We start from the raw sequence: 21882 nt of genomic DNA on the forward strand, positions 1-21882 counted from the left end.
TTCCACTACTTTACCTTATTAATATGTTCCTTTCTTGATAAATATATTAGTCAAATTATCACATGCCTATACTACGTATAAAAGTGAAAATGAGAGGGAAAAATAAAATTACCTACAATGCCCTTAGTAAAATTTTAAATGTTTTAAAATAACCTTATTAGTGAATAATTAAATTTTATTTTGAATATTATGTTTAATAAATAATTAACGTTACGATAATTCCCTCAATGAAATTTAAAATATTTTAAAAAATAATATTATTAATGATCAATTAAATTTTATTTTAAATATGATGGTTAATAGATAATTAATGTTAACTATATACAGATTAAATTTTATTTTAAATATTATGCTTTATAGACAATTAATGTTAACTATATATGTATATTTTATTTTTAATTATTTTAATGTTATATAATAAGGCTATACATGAAAATTAAAAATTCATTTATTTATTATATATGCTTTTAGTTTTATTCGATTTAGGATTTAAATCAAATGTTAGAGCTAAATACATATTATACATTTCATGTATCTATTATAATTATTTTATCAAGATCAATTCCAAGTGGAAAAATTTAATATTATATTTTTCAATTTTAATTTCATTATTTAAAAAGATTTGAATTCCTTTCTATATCACTTTAATTAATTTTTTATGCATTTGAATCGGAGAAAATAAGTCTATTTATCATTTTAAAGATTATTTTTAGTTGTTTTTTTTAATGCTTTTAATCGAAAAAAATAGATTCTGTTTTTAAGAGGTAAATAAAAAACTTTAATTCAACTATTGAAAATGGAATTTAAATTATTTTAATTTATTATGTTTTGAATTTTTAAAAATGTGATTAAACACTTTATTATTAGACTCTATTAGTTAATTTCAATGCAAGTAAAATAAATTTTTAAATATATTATTTCTTTTTGATTTTTTTTTTTTTGAAGAGGATAGTGTGTACTTATTTGGATAATTTACATATTATTATATTTAAAAATTTTTTAAATTTAACAAAAACAATGAAAGTATGAAATTATAGTATTTAACTAATATAAAAAAAGAGAGTTTTTCCCTTTTTAGTCTAATGAAATCTTTTTGAAAAAATAGACTATAATTATTTGAATTTGCTATCATTTTTATTTTCAGCTTTTCCATATTAAAAATGAAATAGAGAGAAAATTCAAGAACTCTTTTTTTATTCAATGTTTTATTCTTTTCTTTTTGAAATTTATAAAATTTTATTTAATTTTTCTATGATTTAATTGGATATGTTTTTTTTCATTATTTTAAATAGATATAAAGATAATTAAACATTTCAAATTTTAATGTTTTTCAAATATTTTTTAGATACGACTTTGTAAATTTTGAATTTAATCTCATTTATATATTCTTTAAACTTGAAAAAGTACATTTCATTACCAATATATTGATTCCCAAGTGGAGCAATTTATCTTTGATTTTGTATAAAGACATGGTCCAAAATATTGATAAAATTTCAGCCCGCAAAGATAATTAATGTAGAGATCAAAGTTATATTTTATATTGAGGTTATTCAGAAAAAATCTTAATTTATTAGCATCACCAAATTATAGAAAATTTTTTTATAGTATGATAAATGTAAATTTGCAGTGATTTTATATAATTAATTAACAATAAAATTATATTTTTTTATTAAAGGGAGAAGGAAAAACATTATTTTCTTTTCAATTAGATGTTATAATATAAGACATGTTAAAAAATCCATTCTATATATAAAGTGCAATATTAATTAATTATAGTATTTATTTTTAATCTAAATAAGAATTTATACTTTAATATTATATAAATAACAAAATTGAATCAGTATATAACGAGTAAAGTCAACATACAATGCATTTCATAAAAAAACTAGTCATTAATTAAATATCGATATAAATAAAATTAAAATTAAGATACTGTAACTAATTGATAAATATTATTATAATTAATTGACTTTAATAATAATTTAATATAATTGATTTAATTTTAATGAAATACTCATATAAGAGCATGTAAAAAAAATAAAAATTATAATTTAATTATATTAACGAAATTTTATTAATCTGCCGGCAGACAAAATTTGAAAAAAAAAAATTTAGAAAAACATTTTTGTCACAGGACTCACATCGAACACTAGCTGATTTCTATACAGCACAGCTGCATAAGCCTTCGAATTTACTTTACAAGTACACATATTGTACCTTTGTGCAACTGGAAGCATTTTATCTTCTTCTACCTTGCAGTTGTTGGCGATCAGAGACAGCAACAAGGTGAAGGTCGCAGTTCGAATTCTCTTTTAGCACTTTTGGATCCCCCAGATCTAAATTTTTTCTTCTGTATGCTAATACAAACAAAAGAGAACAAACTCATGCAACTGAGCGACGGAAACTGATAGATGGTTGTGAATTTTTATATCCGAGTATTCAACCATTGATCATGACTGTATCGTCTGTCTCTGCCGACGACCGCTCTGCCACACTTAGCGGTGGAGGTTACCGAGATGCGGAGGCACTATTCCGTTCGAAACCGATTTCCCAAATTCGGAATGTGGAAGCCACAACAAGAAAACAGATTCAGGACAAGAAGGAGGAGCTCCGCCAATTGGTCGGAAACCGCTACAGAGACCTCATTGACTCCGCCGACTCAATCGTCCTCATGAAGTCTTCGTGCGAGTCCATCTCTTCTAATGTAGCTTCTATCCAAAGTAACATTCTCTCCCTCTCTTCATCTCCTGTATCAGAAACCCCCAAATTTACCAACTCTAACCCCGTCCGCATCCGAATCTACGGGATCGCCTGTCGCGTCAAGTATTTAGTTGACACTCCTGAGAACATCTGGGGATGCCTCGATGAGTCCATGTTTCTGGAAGCGGCCGGAAGATATATTCGTGCCAAGCACGTGCACTACAATCTTATGCAGGCCAACAATGCTAATGCTGAATGGGATCACACCAAGATCTTATCCAATTTTCCTCTTTTGCAACATCAGTGGCAGATCGTTGAGAGCTTCAAGGCCCAGATTTCACAGCGGAGTCACGAGAGGTTGTTGGATCCGGACCTCGACGTTGGGGCCTATGCTGATGCTTTGGCTGCAGTTGCTGTCATTGATGAATTAGACCCCAAGCAGGTACTTAGTTTGTTTCTAGATACTAGAAGGTCTTGGATTTTACAGAAATTAGCTGCTTTTGGCTGTAATGATAATAATGCTGCCTTAGGCGAGGCTGTGGTTTCTGTGTTTTGTGAATTTTTGAAGATCATTCAGGTTAGTATAGGGCAAGTAGGCGAGCTATTTTTGCAAGTTTTGAATGATATGCCTCTGTTTTACAAAGTTATCTTGTGTTCTCCTCCCGCCTCTCAATTGTTCGGTGGAATTCCTTATCCAGATGGGGAGGTGAGGTTGTGGAAATTGTTTAGGGAAAAACTGGAGTCTGTAATAGTCACTCTTGATAAAGAGTACATCGCAAGGACTTGTATGACTTGGTTGAGAGACTGTGGTGGAGTGGTTGTCAGTAAGATTAATGGCAAGCACCTGATTGATTCTATTGCCACTGGTGGAGAGCTTGCATTGGCTGAAAAGTTAATAAGAGAGACCATGGACAGTAAACAAGTTTTGCAGGGGAGTTTGGACTGGCTCAAGAGTGTTTTTGGATCAGAGATTGAGTTGCCTTGGAGTAGGATCCGGGAGTTAGTTCTAGAAGATGACTCAGATCTCTGGGATGAGATATTTGAAGATGCTTTTGTTAAGAGGATGAAAACCATTATCGCCTCTGCATTTGAGGATTTGGCAAGAGGTATCAATGTGGAGGACTCCATTTGTGCAATTGGAGAGACACCTGGTGAACATGTCGATTTTCAGGCTTACTTGAACAGACCTTCCACAGGTGGTGGGGTTTGGTTCATTGAACCCAATGCAAAGAAGTATAATCCAGTATTAGGTCACAAGGCATCACCTGAAGAAAATGATTTCCAAAGTTGTCTCAGTGCCTATTTTGGCCCTGAAGTTAGTTGTATTAAAGATGCAGTGGATAGCCGCTGTCAAAATGTTCTCGAGGATATGCTCAGTTTCTTAGAATCTCCAAAGGCAGTAGTCAGGTTGAAAGATTTGGGACCTTTTCTACAAGATAAATGTTATGATAGCATGTCATCCATATTGGCAGAGCTAAAGAGCGATCTTGATAATTTATTCTCTGCCATGGGAAATACCAGCAGTGGAAATCAATCCGTGCCTCCTGCTATAGTTGTTGAGAGATCTCTCTTTATTGGGAGGCTGTTGTTTGCGTTTCAGAACCACACAAAACACATTCAAGTCATACTTGGTCCTCCAAGGTTTTGGGCAAAGGATACCATGGCTCAAGTGTTTGATAAGTTGCCATCTGTGTTGAGGCAATCTAGAGTGGTCACTGATTGTCCTAGTGCTGATGGTCAAAGCAGGCAAATGCCCTCTGGCTCTAGACGACAGACTTCCTCTGCTATTGCAGCTTTGCTTGGAGCAAATGAAAATGCAAGCCCAAAACTTGAAGAACTAGCCAGAACTACCAGGGATCTTTGCATCAGAGCTCACAATTTGTGGATATATTGGTTATCTGATGAACTTTCAACTATTCTTGCTCGGGATCTTGGTAAGGATGATGGGTTGTCAGCGACAATCCCTTTGAGGGTAAGTGGTGGTCTTGCTGGTCAAGTTAGTTATCATTTTCTTTTGACTTTTTCATGGCATATATATATTTGTTCAGAATTGCAAGTGGACATATGCTATTGCAGATTATAGTAATTGAATTTAGTGCTAGTTGTGTTTGAGGTGATAATAATATGAAGCATATTATATGGAATTAACGTAGGCCATAAAAGTGAAGCCAGAGAAGTTTTCATTCTGAAACAAAAGCTTTACATGGGGAACATAATGATTGCTATTTTATGTCCTTCCTCTTAATGCTGCTTAAAATACTTCATTTCCCTCTCTTATCTTTCTCTGTTTCCTTTTGTATTTTTACTAAATTGCAGTATGCTATTTGAAATTTACATTTTACTTTTATGTTCATTATTCTTAGCCAGTGTTTGTGGGGATCCATTTAGAGTGAAAATTTATACTTAAGTGTTGAGGGATGTAGGAAGATAAATTTCTGTGCCATTTTTAGAAATTTGGATCTTTTACTTTCTTTTTCAACAAATATATACATGCCTGCATGCAAATATGTGCGTAAACACATAGAGAGGCATAAAATAATGTTCTTGTAAATGAACATGGCAAGTGACTCATCAGTAAAACATGGGGGCTGGCTTAGTGTGTCAGTAGATACATGGGTGTATATTTATGGTCAGTTCTCTTGGAAAAAGTACCTAATTCTAAGTGATATGCTAAATAGAATCTTCTGCTTGATTAATTTCATATAGGATAACCTAAGGAATTTATTGTTTATTGTTTATTGTATTCTATATTTCATGGTGTGCATGTGGCTCAAAAGTATATTAAGTTTTATCATCTCCTGAGTGTTTGTCAGGGCTGGGATGAGACAGTCGTCAAGCATGATCAATCTGATGAGAACCAATCTGAAATGAAGATCTCACTTCCGTCCATGCCTTCTCTCTATATAATTTCTTTTCTGTTCCGAGCATGTGAGGAAATCCATAGGATTGGGGGACATGTACTTGACAAATCTATTCTGCAAAAGTTTGCATTAAGACTGCTGGAAAAGGTATGCTACTTAACTGGACATCTAATTTTATGTATTCCACAGATTCTATTTCAAGACGCACATGCACATGCATGCTCACCATTCACCAGCTGGTACACTTGTATGATGCGTGCTTGTATATCTTATTTGACTGTATCCTTATCATCTATTCTTATCTTGAGCACTTTAGCTGTTTACACGTGATTAGGGTGCATTGTTGCATTAGGGTTTCTGTTTAAGGTTTTCTGTGTTTTTTTTTCTCTTGTTGTAACGTTTAATCATTCTTATGTAGAAGCAGGATGTCTTATGAAGTAATAATATGCTGGTTTAATTTTAAACAGCAAAATTTTTATTATGGTTTTTTGGTGACTAAGGCTTTATTGTTGTTGTTGGTGACTAAGAGTGTTTTGGATTAGTGTTTTGTATGATTAAGGTTTAATTTTAAACAGATTGGAGGATTGTTAGTTTCTTGTGTCTTTTTTAGGAGGAAAGCATACTTTGGTTTCTCTTCTGGGATAGTGAAACTACTTCTTTTATCTCATTAAAAAAAGAGAATTTTAAGTGTGACTAATTTCTAGTTCCTCTACTTCATAACAACAATAGTTAGAGGTGTTCATCGACACAGGGCCCTGTCCAGCCAACCCAGTAAAATATTGGGTTTCAACAGAGGGTTTCACCCCTGGTTCAGTCTGGAACTTATGAGGTATGACTATTATGAATCTGAGGCTTGGAATACCTTAGACATAATGCCCAGACTGCCCAAGTAATAAAATAATACAACAACAATAACAACCAAGCCTTAAGTCCCAAAAGTTGGGGTTGGCTATATGAATCCTTTGTTTCAAAATCCGCAAATTAATATCCGTGCAAAGCAAAGTATAAGTCAGAAATAATTTGAAATGGTTTTTGTAAAAAAAAAAAAATTTTGAAGGGAAATTTGAAAATCATTTGATATATTAATAAATAGGACAAAGCATAAATTAGGGAACAACAACTAACTAGGGTTTGCGACATGAATTTTTTGCCCCAATCTATTCTGTTCATAGTTTTATTCTAACTAATATCCAAAGACAGTAGATCCTTGGCGACAACTTTCCAGCAAATAGTTCTGCCTCAACCTTTGACAAGTCCAATAAAAATTAATAACTACTGAAATTTATTTTCTTTGATTTTGTTTCTTTTTTAATAGTAAAAGCTTTCTATTTCATCCCAAGCAAAGCTCTGCCCCCACAAGATTCTCAAGTGACTATGAAGTATCATTTTGTCATGTTGAAGAGAATGTTGCCTTGCTTCACACCTTGCGTTGGCTTTTGAACAAAGAAAAGTTTGTTGTGCCAGTTATGCAACTTCTACTTGATTTCTACCTTTGCTGCTTATTTTCTTTGTTGTGTCCCTTTTCTTTCATAGTAACTTGTTTGCTGCTTATCAAGTTTTTTTTTTATAAGGTGGATCATAATTTATAGGGAAGTTATAATTGTCCCTGTATTTTGCCAAAAGTTAGTACTTTGTCCTTTGTTTTGAAAAATAGACTACTCTGTCTCCATCGTTTCTACCATTATACACTATTCTCCTTCTATTAAAAAAACTTCAACTTTTGCTGTTAAAGTGCCATGTAAGAAGACAGAAATACCCTTGAACCCCACTCACACCCGAATCTCTATCATCTTCATCACCAAAGCCCACCATTGCAACCTTCATTTCCATTAATCGCAGCTCAAGCTTCCATGATTTTTTGAGGGAGAAAGGTTTAAGGGTAGAGAGGGATTAGGTGTATTTCTGCCCTTTAGCAAGGCAATTAAGGGCAAAATGTGGATTTTTTTTGGAGAGGACAAAAGCGTATAAAGGGAGAAAAACATGGGGACAAAGTATTCTGTTTTTTCAATATAAAGGGACAATGTAGTAACTTTTTGGCCAACTACAAGGATAAGATTATGATTTTCCCTAATTGGTATTTTCTGATAGCTAGTTTTCACTCTTTGGGTTTCTTACCCAGTCCATTTATCCAATTCATATCATCTTCTGAAGAATCGAAACAGTTCCCTGTATTTTGAGGCTGAATTATTGTTCTTTTCTACTTGTAGTTGCTTGTCATTTGCTTCAGTTCAAAGTGGTCAAATTTTTGATTTCATATATTGCTCTTTTCCCTTCAGTTACATCTTATCATATTTCTTCCTCTGGCATTTATTTCTATTGTCGTATGTGGTGGTTCAGTATGTTCAAAGAAAATTATTTGCCCTAAGATTGGATAATAATTACTATCTTCAATTCTAATATTTCATGCAGCTTATTGAAATTTACGAGGACTTCCTTTCTCATGTATCTCAAGTGTCAGAGAAAGGAGTTCTGCAAATTCTGTTAGATCTGAAATTTGCTGCAGATGTTCTCTCGGGGGGTGATACCAATATTACTGAGGATTTATCTAAAAGTCCTGCGGTGAAGATTTCTTTTAGAAGGAAGCAGGAACAAAAACAAATGAAGTCAGTCTTTAGAGCACGCATTGATGGGTTAATCAATCATTTTTCACAAAATTTGGATCCAATAGACTGGCTCACGTAAGTTTCTTTCTCTTGATTCAGAAATGAAACTTCTTTTAAAGGTGTAAAAGAAGTGTGGAAACTATTATCTTATATCCTGAACTTTAATATATGTGAGGGTAGCAATTAGCCCTTGGTTTAATGGTTGTGAGTATCTCTTGCTCACGAGTCATGATGCAATTTTGAAGAATGATAAGTGTTTTGGGTATTACCATTATTTTTTGGCGTTAGAATCATTGGTGGCATTCTGTTTTTGAAGGTCATGTTTTGAGGCCATGCTGGAAATTGGAAATGAGACATTCCACAACTGGAAAGAGCATATAATTATATCCTATTTGGATCTATTCCACTTTAATATTGTTGAATTCTTGTGATTTTGGAAGTTAATTTAAAGATTGTAAGGGTTATAGATGAGATTGCTTGTTTAAGCATTTTAGATACACTATTTGCATCTTAAAAAAAATTCATATCCCAAAATTTTTTCTCCATCCTTCCAAAAACATGGAAAAACTTTTCTATTTATTTTTTGTATATATGCCATTACGTTTGGCAATGGCGAAAGGAAAATTTTTCTTGGCATAGAGGAGCAAAATTGTCATATTTTATGAGTATTTTTGTGCCGTTGGTTGAGGTGGTAAACGATTTTAATCCTCGTAAGAATGAGAATACAAGTTCGATTTATCCCCAAAAAAGAAAAATATTAGACCAAATACTATATAGTATGGGAAAGCAAACAACTTTTTGCATAGTCTAATTATAAAAAATAGCCCTAAACTTTAGTAAAATCCTAATTTTCCATTTATGAAATTATATAGACCAAATACTATATAGGATGGGAGAGCAAACAAATTTTTACATAGTCAATTATAGTAAATGGCCATAAACTTTACTAAAATCCTAATTTTCCATTTACGAATTTTTTTTTTAAAATTGAATTTCATAATTAAGAATTTTAATCAAAATAATCCCTGAAGTTTTCGTTTACTTTATCATCTTACACCAATTAGCATCAAATTTGTCCAATATTTTCTTCAAAAACTATTCCCTGTACTGTTTGTAGTGCAGACTGTTTACTACTTTAACATCCCTGAACCTGATTTTCTTCATCTTCTTTTGATGATATAGGTGAGACTCCTTGAACTCTAGGACACTTGTGAGGAACTTTTAAGTCCTTAGAAAGCCCCTTTAAGAACATGTTCTAACACTGCCTACTTGTGCTTCAGAATTTCATGCAATCTTTCCTTGGTCTTCCTATGTCATTAAGTTACACTTAGGGGTTTTTTTTCCTTGATATGCACCTTCATATTATTTACATGAAGCTTTAATGATTAAGGCGTGTTTGGATATCTCTGTTTTCTGATTTATTTTATTCGTTGAAGGTATGAGCCATACCTCTGGGAGAATGAGAGACAGTCATATCTACGACATGCAGTTCTTTTTGGATTCCTTGTGCAACTGAATCGGATGTACACAGATACTGTGCAGAAACTGCCTTCTAATCCAGAGTCAAATATCATGAGATGCTCTACTGTTCCTCGTTTTAAATACCTTCCAATCAGGTAAATGTTTCGTTTGCAATTTTCATTAGTAGGAGCGATGTATGTAGAACAAAAAGCATAATCGAAACCCAATTCAGTTTTCTTTTGTCCAATTCCGTTTCAGTTTTAGTATCTAATTCTACAGTCAACCAACATAATGTCTATTCATACTAATACAGTAAGAATAAAGACTCATGGCCACAAACTGAAGCCTTTTCTGCTTCTATTCCATATGTACAATGGAGGTATTCCTGTCATTTTCCAGTCCATATGTTATCATTCCCCATATCAGCAGGAACTAAATAACAAAAATAATTGCTATGTTACTTCTTATTGGGACAAAAAATTTGGCTATAGGTGTTCAAACAGAAAAAAAGGTTCACTTATTGAAGTGTCATGAAAAGATCATCTGCTAATTTTATCCAAGAGAATTTGGAATCCTTAACATTATTAAATTACTCTGTCTTCCTAATTTTGAGATGATGCCTGTTGAATTTATGGTTGTATTTTTTATGGGTCGATGTAGAATTTACAGTTAATATGTGAATTAGCATCGCAGTGAAAGAAGTATTCTTTTGTTCAGTTCTTAGATGTTCTAGATTTATCACCGTGAATATGACTGAGACTATCCATCTTTTCCAAGAAATCGCCAATGCAGGTTGAGTTGTAGATCCATTCTGGTATTATGAACTGCTTGAGACAAATCAGCAAAGTGGAGCCCTGTACCTTCTCTTTTAAATATTGTGATGTGAGAAATGTCCCATGTCAATTTGACAAAAATGTGCCTGGCGCTGCCTTTACATACTATGGAAGCCCTTTCACATTATTTTTCATTAAATAGCTTATACCTTGGCCTTGTAAAGGGCCTATTCACTTAGGCCCCCTAATGGTTTGACGAATTTTTGAACCAATGCAATTGAATCAGTTTGAGTTGTGTGCTCGTGGTTCAGTTGCCATTCATATATTCTATAGATTGACAAAAACTTATCAATTTTACCATAATTGACATTTCATCTTTATGTTTTAAAATGGGTGTTTTACTTCTGTTTTCATCTTAATTACCCAGTGCGCCAGCATTGTCTTCAAGAGGAACAGCTAAGCCATCTATTCCGGCAGCTTCAGATGATATCTCTTCAAGAAGTTCTTGGAAAGCCTACACCAACGGGGAGTTCTCCCAAAAGATTGATTTGGATGACAACTCAAGTTTTGGTGTAGCAGCACCAATTTTGAAGTCTTTTATGCAGGTACAACTTTCTGTGTTAGACTTCTCTCTTTTTTTATTTTTAAAAACATAGGAAACGGAAACGTGGGGAAACATGTAAATATGAAAAATGTAGGGTTATATTTATAAATATTAAAAAATAAATTATTATAAACCATTAAATATATACAATAGAAGTCAAGTCCAATCAACATTTAATTATATCCAAAAGAATTACAAGTTCTATACTCATAAAAAATAAATATTTTGTGAATTTGTTTTTATTTATGTATTTATTTTAATTACAGAATTGAGTTTTTGAGAGTTTCCAGTTTATGGAGACGTATTTAAGAGAGGGGAAGTGTGTTTCTAAATTTCTCAATTTATGGAAGCGGCTCCGAAACATTTCCGAGGAGTTTCCAAGTGTTTCTGTGCAGGAAACATTTCCGAAATGTGGAAACGGCAGCCAAACAAAGTTTCCGTGCAACATAACAAAATAGCAATTTGAACCCTGAATTGTAAACAAAGCCTGTAGTTTTTTCTTAGCTTTGCATTAGGTTGCTTAAAAGGCTGTGGAATGAAGAACGATGTAACCAAAATTTTAAACAAAGGTTTGAGTTCAGGAAACTCGGAGTTTGTGGAGTTCTCTCTTAAAAAGATCATAGGTTCTCTTTTAGCGAGCCCTAAAAATTGTATGATTCTCTCTTAACAACCCTAATATCTTTAAATCCAATCACATATACCAATAACCAGATTCAAATTTGGGACCTTAACACTCATAGACATAGGAGACTGAAATCCTCCCATGGATCCTTTATTTATGTATCCAGTTTCTTTTGTATCTGTAGCTTGTTTAATCCACTTGTAAGATCAATAACCTCTAATTATCTTTAAGCAACCAGCCTACTAACACTGCAATACTTCTATGATGCGCCAAATTCGAGCAATTGATGAGATTTAAGTTCAAGATTTAAATAAGGGAGATCAGGCTAAGAGACGGAATTAGAGCCGGTTAGAGTGAGGAGAAGTTTTGTGGCTGTGAACAATTTCTGGGATACTAAAGTAGGAGAGCTAAGGGGTGAATTATTAATTAGTCCCTATAGTTAAGTGAAATTCACAAGTCAGGACCTGTTCCAAAATAGTTAAATAGTTCCTCTATTTTGTTGTCGTTCAAAAAAATAGTTTTCTGCTACAATTTTGCAGTTGTTTTTGTTAGTCAACTAAAAAGTCGACAAAAACCAGAATTTATTTCCAAAGTGTATCTAACAATTTAATCTAAACATATAAATATGGCTTCTTATTTCCAATGAGGTTCTTATGTATAAATTATGATTAGTGATGTTTAAAATGAAAAAAAAAAAATGTTAATATGCACTTTGAGTTTTGATTATCAACAAAAAGTGTAAGTCCTATAGAAAATAGTTGGTCTCAGAAGATAAAATACAAGCAGGCTTAATTTTCTTCTTTATCGATTCGTAATGGGGAAGTCTGAACGCAACCTATCTTCTCTATTCTGTAAATATGTACCCAGTTTGTTTAATTCAATTGGTCTACAAACTTGGGTTAATCTGGCTCTCTAATTCATTTATAGTTTACCTTGTAAGCAATCATTGCCACAGTGACTGCAATTTCCTTTGTAATGGACAGGTTGGCAGCAGGTTTGGAGAGAGCACTCTAAAGTTGGGGTCCATATTAACTGATGGGCAAGTAGGCATATTCAAAGACCGATCAGCTGCTGCCATGTCAACGTTTGGTGATATTTTACCTGCTCAAGCTGCTGGTCTTCTTTCATCCTTCACTGCTACCAGATCAGACCTCTAATGTCCACTGAATTTCTGTCCTCTTCTTTCTCCCACTTAGTTGCGTACTTTATCCAATAAAGAGCACTAAGAAAATACTCAAACATAGGGATGTTATGGCGCAGAGATTGAAATAACCTTTGATCCTGTGGAAAAGTTATCCATTATGGTACATGGATATTGAATGAGAAGGTTCACTAGTGAATCAAGAGGGGGCACTGCGAGACTATAGAGAAATGGTTATATATATATGAAGAAAGATAGAAAATAAAGAATTTTAAACAGCGCGTGTAGGAATGATACGATGCAAATATTTTTCTCAATCTATATTGTGTATGAAGTGATAAAAGTAACATGGTTTGAAGAATATGAGGTTTGCATCTGGAGTTATCTTGTATATAGGAACTATTGTCTCTACAACTATCATAAAAAAGAACGGGGAAGCTGTAAAGTTTAAGTGAAATTATATCTAATCTGAGGTCATGGCATTGGAGCTGAATAACTAAAAGTGGTCTGTCTTGTTTTGTTTCCCACTCCTGCAGATGTGGTTTGCGTGGATCGCATGGCTTGTCCCAACAGATATTTTCTTGCACTTGTTGGCTTAATCTTGCAGAAAACTTTGGGCATTGAACTTTTGCTTGGTGGGTATGGTGGATATGGTGGATATGGTCTGCATCCCGGTCTCATCGTTCAATCAGAATGTGGTGAAGAAAGGATTTTTGAGGAGAAGCATTTTGTTTTGATGTTGAAAACGGGTCTAGACTCTAGATTAATGACCCACTCCACTGGGTGTCTTCCCGTTAAGTTGTTTTTGCTTTAGCTTTAGATATAATTTTATTTGTTCCTGTTAGGGTAAATGTACCTCCTACACATTTTTGTTACTTGTGTTTCTTTGGAACAATGACTTCTGCATTACTAAGAAACAAACCGAGAAAGGGTCATGACCGAGTAGAATTAAGCTTAGGTTGTGATACACGTGTGGTTTAATGCTGAAGAAATGAAAAATGATAATGTTGTTAGGTTGAGACATTGACCTTTTTTGCATTCTTTGATCTTCTGCTTTTTACAGGGTTAATTTCACCGGTGATTTCTCAACTTAGAGCTCTGCCTGTGTCTGAGCTATTGTAACTTATAAATGTCTAAACCTCAATTATGTAAAACGAAAAATGAAGCCGTTTCAAATGATTTTCCCGTGCCAAATTGCCACGTGGTATGGCGTTTAAAAAAATGATATAATTTATTTAATTTTTTTTAAAAAAATTGAATTTTAATATAACTAGAAATTAATCCTCTTAGAGTTTAATTTCTCTACCTATCCTCCCTTCTTCATCTCTTCTCCCACACCACCTCCACCATAGTTTTAATTTTTAGAATTAATAACAAAATTATTATTTTGATTTTTAAATATAAAATACAATTATAAATAAAATTTTAATTCGGACATAATCATTTAAAATATTAATATAGGACTGTTTTGTTTCATGATATTTATGACAAAAATTTATTCTAAAATACTTGTTCCACGATACTTGTCAATTTTTGAAAAAATAATTTATTCTAAAATATTTGTCAAATTTATAATTTTAAAGAGTAATAAATATTTCTTTTCGTATTTACCCTTTATACATGACTAATATTGAAATATAAATAGTATAATAATACAACCGTGATCAATAACAATATAACTCAAACGAAAGTGATTTGACAAATTCATGCATATACTCGAAGCTTATTATGCTTTGGCAAACGCTTTGGCAAAAGCATCACATGTGTATGAGGATTAATCTATGTTATATATATAATTTAATATAATGTGCGGAGTTGATAACTATTACGGAACAGTATTCAACGGATTAGAAGAGAAAAATAAATAAATAGTAGCAGCAGCAGCAGGAGGCAAATGAGATGGATCCTATAAATAAATGCGTATATGGAAAAGTGGCAAGCTGAGGTAGCTGGCTAGCTAGCTGGATCATATGATATAAGAAAGAAAGAAAAGAAGGATATATTTAATTTTATTCGTTTTGACATTTTCAAAGGAGGGAGACAAAAAGCACGTAATTAAGGAAGAAAAGGGTTATCAAACAGATGTTGCTGCTGAAATGTTCTTTTGTTCTCACTTCCAATTGTCTTTTCTTTTTCTTTCTCTTTTTTTCTTTTCAATATATTTAAGAGTAATGTATGTAGCTTAGATGGGTGGGAAAGCGTGCAAGTGCCAAACTCCAAGAAGGGAGAAAGAGAGGAAGAATAGTCAATTAGGGGAGGGAGGGATCTGATGTCACATGAATGAATATGAATAAGAGTGAGAAGAGAAAGAGAAGGAGAAAGAGAAAGAGAGGGATGATCGATGGATCGATGAGTCAAGTCATCAAGTAATAAAGAAATGGTCATGGTGTTGGCACTGTCCAATAAATGCCATGTCATTGAGTTGGACAAATCGCATATCTTAAATGTAAAAAATGGATCGTAATAATAATAAGAGCATTGGGGATTTTGGAGAGAAAGAGAGAGAGGGGTGGGGTCTGACGGACAACCCGAAATAAATGCGAAACTTTAAAGCTTTTCTATTTCTTACTGCTCACTTCAGTACCAATTTTGTCTTCGTGAGGCGTGCAACTGTCGGGATATCCCCCTACCTTTAAAACCGTCCCTTTCACCTCATCACACTCCTTTTCTTCCCTTCCTTCCTGGGTTTACTTTTCATCATCATCATCATTTTTCTTCTATTAAGTAATAAATAATCACCATCTCTGTTCTTTAATTAATTCATTAAGTCTCTCCCCCAACAAAAAATACGTTCATACCTGAAACAGAATATACACAATATCTATTTGACAATATATATAACCCAGACAAGTTCAAACAATGAATTAAAGCTAAGAAATAAGAACAAGAGTAGTAAAAGGAAAAATAAACAAAAACAGAGAATCATGTTTTAGCACATACACTTACATATACATACATACATATAGATATGTCCTAACCATCCATTATGCATGCATGCGTCAGCAATTCCTGTGTGTTGATAAATATGAGAGAGAGAGAGAGAGAGAGTTTGTAAGGCTGGCCATGCATTTAAAGGTAAAGACATCATTGCAAAAGTACGTCATCATTGTCATGCAAACAATGCAATGTTTTTGACTACGTTTTGAATCAAAGATGATCGATTAAAGGTTAGAAGCCAGCAGTAGCGTTGTGTTGGACAATATGCTTTTAAAATTTTTTTTTTTTCAAGTTTTCAACTCCAATATTTTGTGCGCTTTATGCTTTGGATTTGGGGTTTTGAATTTGCATTACAGTGTGAGTATTAAATGGCTCCTTTTCTCTGTTGACATTTCCTCTGCAACGGCCTTTCATGCTTCTGGCACTGAGAGGGAGGGAGAGAGAGAAAGGGGATTTCAATTTGGGTCTCTCTTAATTTCCCACCTACCCTTACCCTGTCCTTTTGTCTTATTCAGTTGTCTTCTGTTTTATTCGGGAAATGCCTTTTGCTTAACAGTCTCCATGCCTCTCTATCTAAATCAGCTCCACCACCATATTTAATATGCATAACCTAGCTAGCTACTCAATTTTCAATTTCTGTTACTTCCCAAGTCTCAACGGCACAACTTAATTTTACCACACACCCCCGCATTCTATTTAATTAACGTCATTTTTTCAGTTATTGTTTCCATGTTCGACTGCTATTTTTTTTCTCTCTCATCAGCTCCTTGTTTAATTTGTTCTACTAGAAAGTATATATGACAGTTGAATTGGTGTCGCTAAATAATACAATAAGTTGTTTTTTTTTAAAGTAAATATTATTTCTCTTTTTTTATCAGCAAAAGAGAAATAAAATTTATTATTAGAAAAAGATAAAAGTTATTATTATATTTCGATAATTTTTCTCAATATTATTAAATCTTTAGTATAAAACACCAATTTTTTTTTATCAGCAAATATGATAATAAACTAATATTACTTTAGTTTATTATCATATTTTGAGAAAATTTAATATAACATGAGACCTAAACTCAAGTCAATAGACTCTCCAAATACACATTAAACTAAATCGAGAAAGGATAGATACTTATTATTATTTTTTAATTCTTGTTATTGATATTCTGATACAGCTTTCCATCACAATTGCTTGATTTTAACAACCTAAACAATCATATAGTTTCTTCGTAATTTTCCTTTATATATGCTTTTTTAACAAAAAATTTCTTTCTTTTTTTTTTTTTTTTTTTTTTTTTTGTATACTATCAACATATTCTTTTTTCATTTTCCTTAACCTTATCCTTTCAATTAGTTTCTCTACATATATATATATATATATATATATATAGATACACACACATACATATATGCAATTCACATTGTGCAACTCGAGCCATTTCTTTTAGCACCACGTTAATCAAGTTGGTATTATTACGATATATCTAATTGAGATATATAATCCCTGTCCATTTACATACCCTAACAGATGTTAGGGGTATATATATATATATATATATATATATATTACAATTTAATCAAACTATAGACAATCCACATTAGAATTAAAATATAATCGAACAAAGAAAACAAACATGACCTTTATTTATAATCATATATTAAGATATAAATTCCAATTAACAAAGCAGATAGCAAAGTAAATGCACCCATTAAATCGATAATATTTTGCATATATAAACCAATCATAGGGTTTTGATCAATAAAAAATTGAAAATTTTAATTTTATAGATTGGGTTCTTAGCCTCGAGCAAACCAAATAGCTTGATGATACGTTGCAATAATAACGATGATATATTGAAAATTTTTGATTTTACGTCTTGGGGTTCATTCTACTATTTCAATGTAATTTCTTCTAGGGAAAAATGTTTAATACATACTTTTCTTTTCATTTAATTACCTTGCAATACAAATGAATTTTTGATATTCCTTTTTTCTGAAAATTCTGTGTGCAAAAGAAGACGTCGATTGGAATAGTATAATTATGAGTTCGTCACAATAGCTCCACATGGAATTCCGAACCATCAGAGTGCAGAGTTCATCATTTAAAGAAAGCACATGTAAATAATCCACCGTTGAAGCATCAGCTAGGAAACAAAAGAAAAGAAAAAAGGTAGCTTCAAATTGAAAATAATATCAATTGTTGTCTGTTTAACTGTTAAAAGAGAAAATTTCAAAGGGATGAAAACAAAACCAGTCCATCTATATGTCTGCCATGGCACACTTTAAGAGGCAAAACCCCACGAACTACTGGTGTTACTGTGATGGTAGAGGAGCAAGTACAATTTTGGCATGGCAAACATATATATATATATATATATATATATATATATATATATATATTTTTTTTTTTCTTCTAGATGATTAGAGAGTTGGAATAAGGGAAAAAGTAAACTAGACATGGCAAAATTTGTCTATGCAACGCAACGGGTGTTTAATTAAGTGAAAGATAAAAATTGCCCTCTATCTCAGTTTCACTCAATCCTTCAAAGTCCAGCCTGCATAAACCAAGTCAATGCAAAAAGCATACATTAAGAATATTATTAATTAATTCAAAACTAGCGTAAAGTATGTACAGGTTCATGTGGTGCCAATTTATTCCTATTGCATTGGGTGAGTATACACGGTGAAGACAGTTCCAGAGTCATAACCAGGGGATGGATGCGGAGCCGGTATATATGAATTTTGAGTTATCCGTATTGGATTAAAATTTACAATCTCAGAATATCCGATCTCACTTCCAATCCGACACATCATACTGAATTACACCTTTCCAACTTTAGGCAAGAATATGAATTGATCATTTATATTTGATTTGACTGGAGACCAATTGTAACATCAATCAATTTACGGTAAAATGCTTGGTAGTTATCTTGGTCAACAGAGGGTTTGACTCTTTTCATTTCTTTAACCCTAATTTCAGAAATCAAGATTTTGAAGCACAAGTTTCTTGATATTTTGGGCTAAATATATGTATAAAATAAAGATAGCAATAGGTGAAAACCAACTTACCCGGAAACAAGAAACTAAGAGGGATCAATGGTGCGGCGGTCATCTCCCGCTGCAGCCCTTGGCTGCTGGAACTGACTGAGCTGTCCAATACTTGCAGAAACATTCATGGCAAGAAGGCTTGCGTCGTAGTTGTTTGCAGCATCAAAGCTCCTCATCATCTGCTGCTGCTCCCTGGGAAAGAACTGGTGGTGGTAATGGTGGTCCCTTCCCCCACTGCCTGCTCCGATGAGATTGATCCCAAGGTTCTGCGGGTGGTGATGATGATTGTGGGTGGTAGCCGTGGCAGCCGCAGCCGCAGCAGCGAATAATCCAGCATGGCCAGTGATACCTAGGTTCTGATATTTGGAAAGTTCAGATTTGGCACAGCTGAGATCCATCTGTAGCTGGCGCAGTTGGTGCTGTAGGAGAGAGATGACACCAACGCAGCCATACACTGGGTCGCGGAGACGCATGTCTGCCTCATATGCCAAGGAATTGACGGCATCCTCACGCTGGGAAGGGTGCAACTCGTTTAGCAGTTTTGTGACATTGCTTGCCCCAAACACTTTGTGCACGTTGGCAAACTTTTGGGGCTGATCCGGTGGAAAATATGGAGCAAAAACGCATTCCGGTTGGCATTTCCGCCTCAGAAACTTGCAGGCTGCACATGGAGAATTTGATGACGATGCCATATTTTCCCACCTCTCTTCTGAGACATATAAGCAGTATAAGAAAAGGTCAAACAAGGTTACCAAAAGCTGAAAATTTAAAGAAAAATATAAAAAGTGGGAAAGAAACCAGATTTTCTGTTTGCCTAGCAGGTCATGTAAAGGGAATACTATAACGTACAGCTTAGGCCCGAGTTTGATTTAAGTTACTGATCTATTTGCTCTTTGACATGATATGCGCCCGATCAAGGGCAAAAAAAAAAAAAAAAAAAAAAAAAGAACTTCAATAAATATGTGGAGGTAAATCTAAAGCAAAAATAAAACACAAAAGACGAATTGAGTTGTGAGAGATACAATATGTATGGCACAATAATGGGGGAGCGGCTATAAAGGCTGGTTTTAGGGTTTGGGCTTGTGTTTATTTTGGAGAAGATATATCTCAGAAAAGATAACAAAATTAATCAAGCCAGTACCAGCCCAAAAAAAATGGCAAAACAAAGGGTAGGGTTGATGGCTATATGCTCGAAGAACTCTAAAATGGGAAGGTACCCTTCTGCAGGATCTTTGCCTATAATTATTGACTTGTCAATATCTTCTGATTAATAAAGAATCAGAATGATGATTCTCCTATTTTTAGCTGGAAATTGAAAGATCTAGACCAAAAAGGGCATGAGAAGATATATATGGAAAAAATATATGTGTGTGGGCATAAATTAAGCAGCTGATGAGATCTTGTAAAGTCTAGAGAATTGCTGCCACCAAATTGAAAAATATCTCTTCTTTCCCCATGTATTGTAGGGCTACCCAGAAATCTAAGTAGCTCCTAACTGGAACAGAGGTGAGAAAAAGGAGATGAGGGTGTTACTGAGTGCAGTTTTAGAGGGTGTACTGTGTACATGGAATAGGAAGGAACGAAGATGGAAAATTAAGGAGACTGATTTTAGCGGTAGGTTTGTGGATTGGATCTCGTGTAGTAATTTTGTTTCACTGTTTTCAATGGAAAGGTTCGGGAGCAGATCTCGCTTAAATTTCATAGAAATTAATATATCCATATTTCCTTGTAATTAAAATAAAATCTCGGGATGAACTCCCGCCTTATTATAAAAATAAAAATGAATTCATACATGCAAAGAGCAAGGAGCTTGATCAAATCAAATAAAATATTGGAAAGTGGTAACAAAAAAAAATATTTATATATATGAAAAAGGGAAGGGAAGGAGATATGTAAAGAATAAAAAGAAGTCCCTGAGTCAGACTGTGGGAGATCTTGGGACGAAGGATTTCCCTAATTCTATTCTTTTTGTCTTGCAACTTCGAGAAAATTATTATTATTATTATTATTATTTAAAACAAAGAAAAGAACATACGAGTACTAGTGCGAGATAGTGGGTGCCGTGACCTCTACTTGTTCATTCAAACCTTATTTCTTGGTTCCAGTTAAGTCTTTCTTCCAGACTTTTATGACGAAGAAGAGGCTGGATCTCTTGGTTGATAGCTTTTTCAGTCCAAGAATCTTTTGTATGTTGGAGTTCTTTTTTTGTGCTTTTGTTCTTTTTACCTTGCAATAAGCGGAAGTTGAAAGATGAAGCCCCTCCTTTAATGCCTCCCTGGAAATTCAAATATATAGAAATATGAGTTCATGCAAAAATGTATTCTTTTAGCTCTCTTATCGCTTCAATTTCTTCGCCGGAACCAAATGGAAAAGAATATGCATATAAAGATGATGAACTGTAGGCGTGCCTAACGAAAAGGGGGGTAGAGAGAGAAAGGGAGTGATGTGTTGCTCTTGGTCTTACTTTCTCTGGTGTGCTATAGAGAGAGAGAGAGAGAGAGAGAGAGAGAGAGAGAGAGAGTGGTAATATACTACTAATATCAGCGAAGGAGAAGGGGAAAGTCCCCCCAGGAGCAGAGGCTAAGGAGACGCGGAGAAAGCAAAAACAGGCCGCGAGTGCGAGTGAGTGAGTGAATGAGTGAGTGATTGAGAGTGATGAGGTTTATTGTGTTTGTTCTTATTATCAATTCCTTACTCAGACTCCTCAGAGATTTGGAGCATGTTGTGTTCTTTTGACATGACATTTCCTCCTTTCCTCTCTGTACACTACACTACTACTACTAGTACCATCTTTACTATTATTTATCTAAATATTTATTTATTTTTAAAGGCTTCCATTTCGACTTTCAGGTGTTGTCTGTATCCAATATCCACCTTGTTACCAAATTCTGCTTAGACATAATTATTATTATTATTATCATCATTATTAATTTTGTTAATAAAACGTATCATCACTCAATTTTTTCTGTTTCAACCTTGAAATTAACTTAAGGAAATAAACAAAAAGAAGTATAATAGTTAAACCATTTCATTTCTTTGTTCTCGTTAATACATTGCATCATTTTAATGTATCTTTAGGGTTGCATGCCAGTAAATTACTGATCCAATTATACAAAGGTCTGACCCTCTCAATCAATT

General features: G+C 33.6%; 2 protein-coding genes across 10 annotated transcripts; one reads left to right on the top strand and one right to left on the bottom strand.

Annotated features, from left to right (window-relative positions):
* Positions 1 to 2158: 2158 nt before the first annotated feature.
* On the top strand, positions 2159 to 13788 carry LOC105639449 (Vps51/Vps67 family (components of vesicular transport) protein). The gene is made up of 6 exons (XM_012223528.4): positions 2159 to 4672; positions 5514 to 5708; positions 7971 to 8239; positions 9601 to 9780; positions 10826 to 11003; positions 12608 to 13788. The coding sequence occupies exons 1-6, from the start codon at positions 2453 to 2455 to the stop codon at positions 12779 to 12781; spliced, it is 3216 nt and encodes a 1071-aa protein (XP_012078918.1). The 5' UTR covers positions 2159 to 2452; the 3' UTR covers positions 12782 to 13788.
* A 4065-nt stretch (positions 13789 to 17853) lies between these two features.
* On the bottom strand, positions 17854 to 21522 carry AS2 (Lateral organ boundaries (LOB) domain family protein). 9 transcript variants are annotated; one of them, XM_020681400.3, is made up of 4 exons: positions 21440 to 21522; positions 20832 to 21019; positions 18766 to 19453; positions 17854 to 18251 (listed from the first exon to the last, which is right to left on the bottom strand). In XM_020681400.3, exon 3 carries the CDS (start codon positions 19434 to 19436, stop codon positions 18780 to 18782), a length of 657 nt encoding a protein of 218 aa, XP_020537059.1. In that variant the 5' UTR covers positions 19437 to 19453; positions 20832 to 21019; positions 21440 to 21522; the 3' UTR covers positions 17854 to 18251; positions 18766 to 18779. The 9 variants fall into 9 exon arrangements, with proteins under 9 accessions (XP_020537059.1, XP_020537058.1, XP_020537063.1 ...); XM_020681399.3 differs by lacking the exon at positions 21440 to 21522 and adding an exon at positions 21277 to 21429; XM_020681404.3 differs by lacking the exon at positions 21440 to 21522 and having other exon boundaries at positions 20971 to 21432.
* Between the last annotated feature and the right edge of the window lie 360 nt (positions 21523 to 21882).

The sequence above is a fragment of the Jatropha curcas genome, chromosome 8 (assembly GCF_041381405.1).
Source record: "Jatropha curcas cultivar XTBG-Jc1 chromosome 8, XTBG_Jcur_1.0, whole genome shotgun sequence".
NCBI lineage: Eukaryota > Viridiplantae > Streptophyta > Magnoliopsida > Malpighiales > Euphorbiaceae > Jatropha > Jatropha curcas.

Coding starts and splice junctions, on each gene's coding strand:
- LOC105639449 (XM_012223528.4), top strand. CDS start 2,453: ATGACTGTATCGTCTGTCTCTGCCGACGACCGCTCTGCCACACTTAGC. Junction 4,673..5,513: donor CAGCGACAATCCCTTTGAGG/GTAAGTGGTGGT, acceptor AGTGTTTGTCAG/GGCTGGGATGAGACAGTCGT. Junction 5,709..7,970: donor CATTAAGACTGCTGGAAAAG/GTATGCTACTTA, acceptor TATTTCATGCAG/CTTATTGAAATTTACGAGGA.
- AS2 (XM_020681400.3), bottom strand. CDS start 19,436: ATGGCATCGTCATCAAATTCTCCATGTGCAGCCTGCAAGTTTCTGAGG.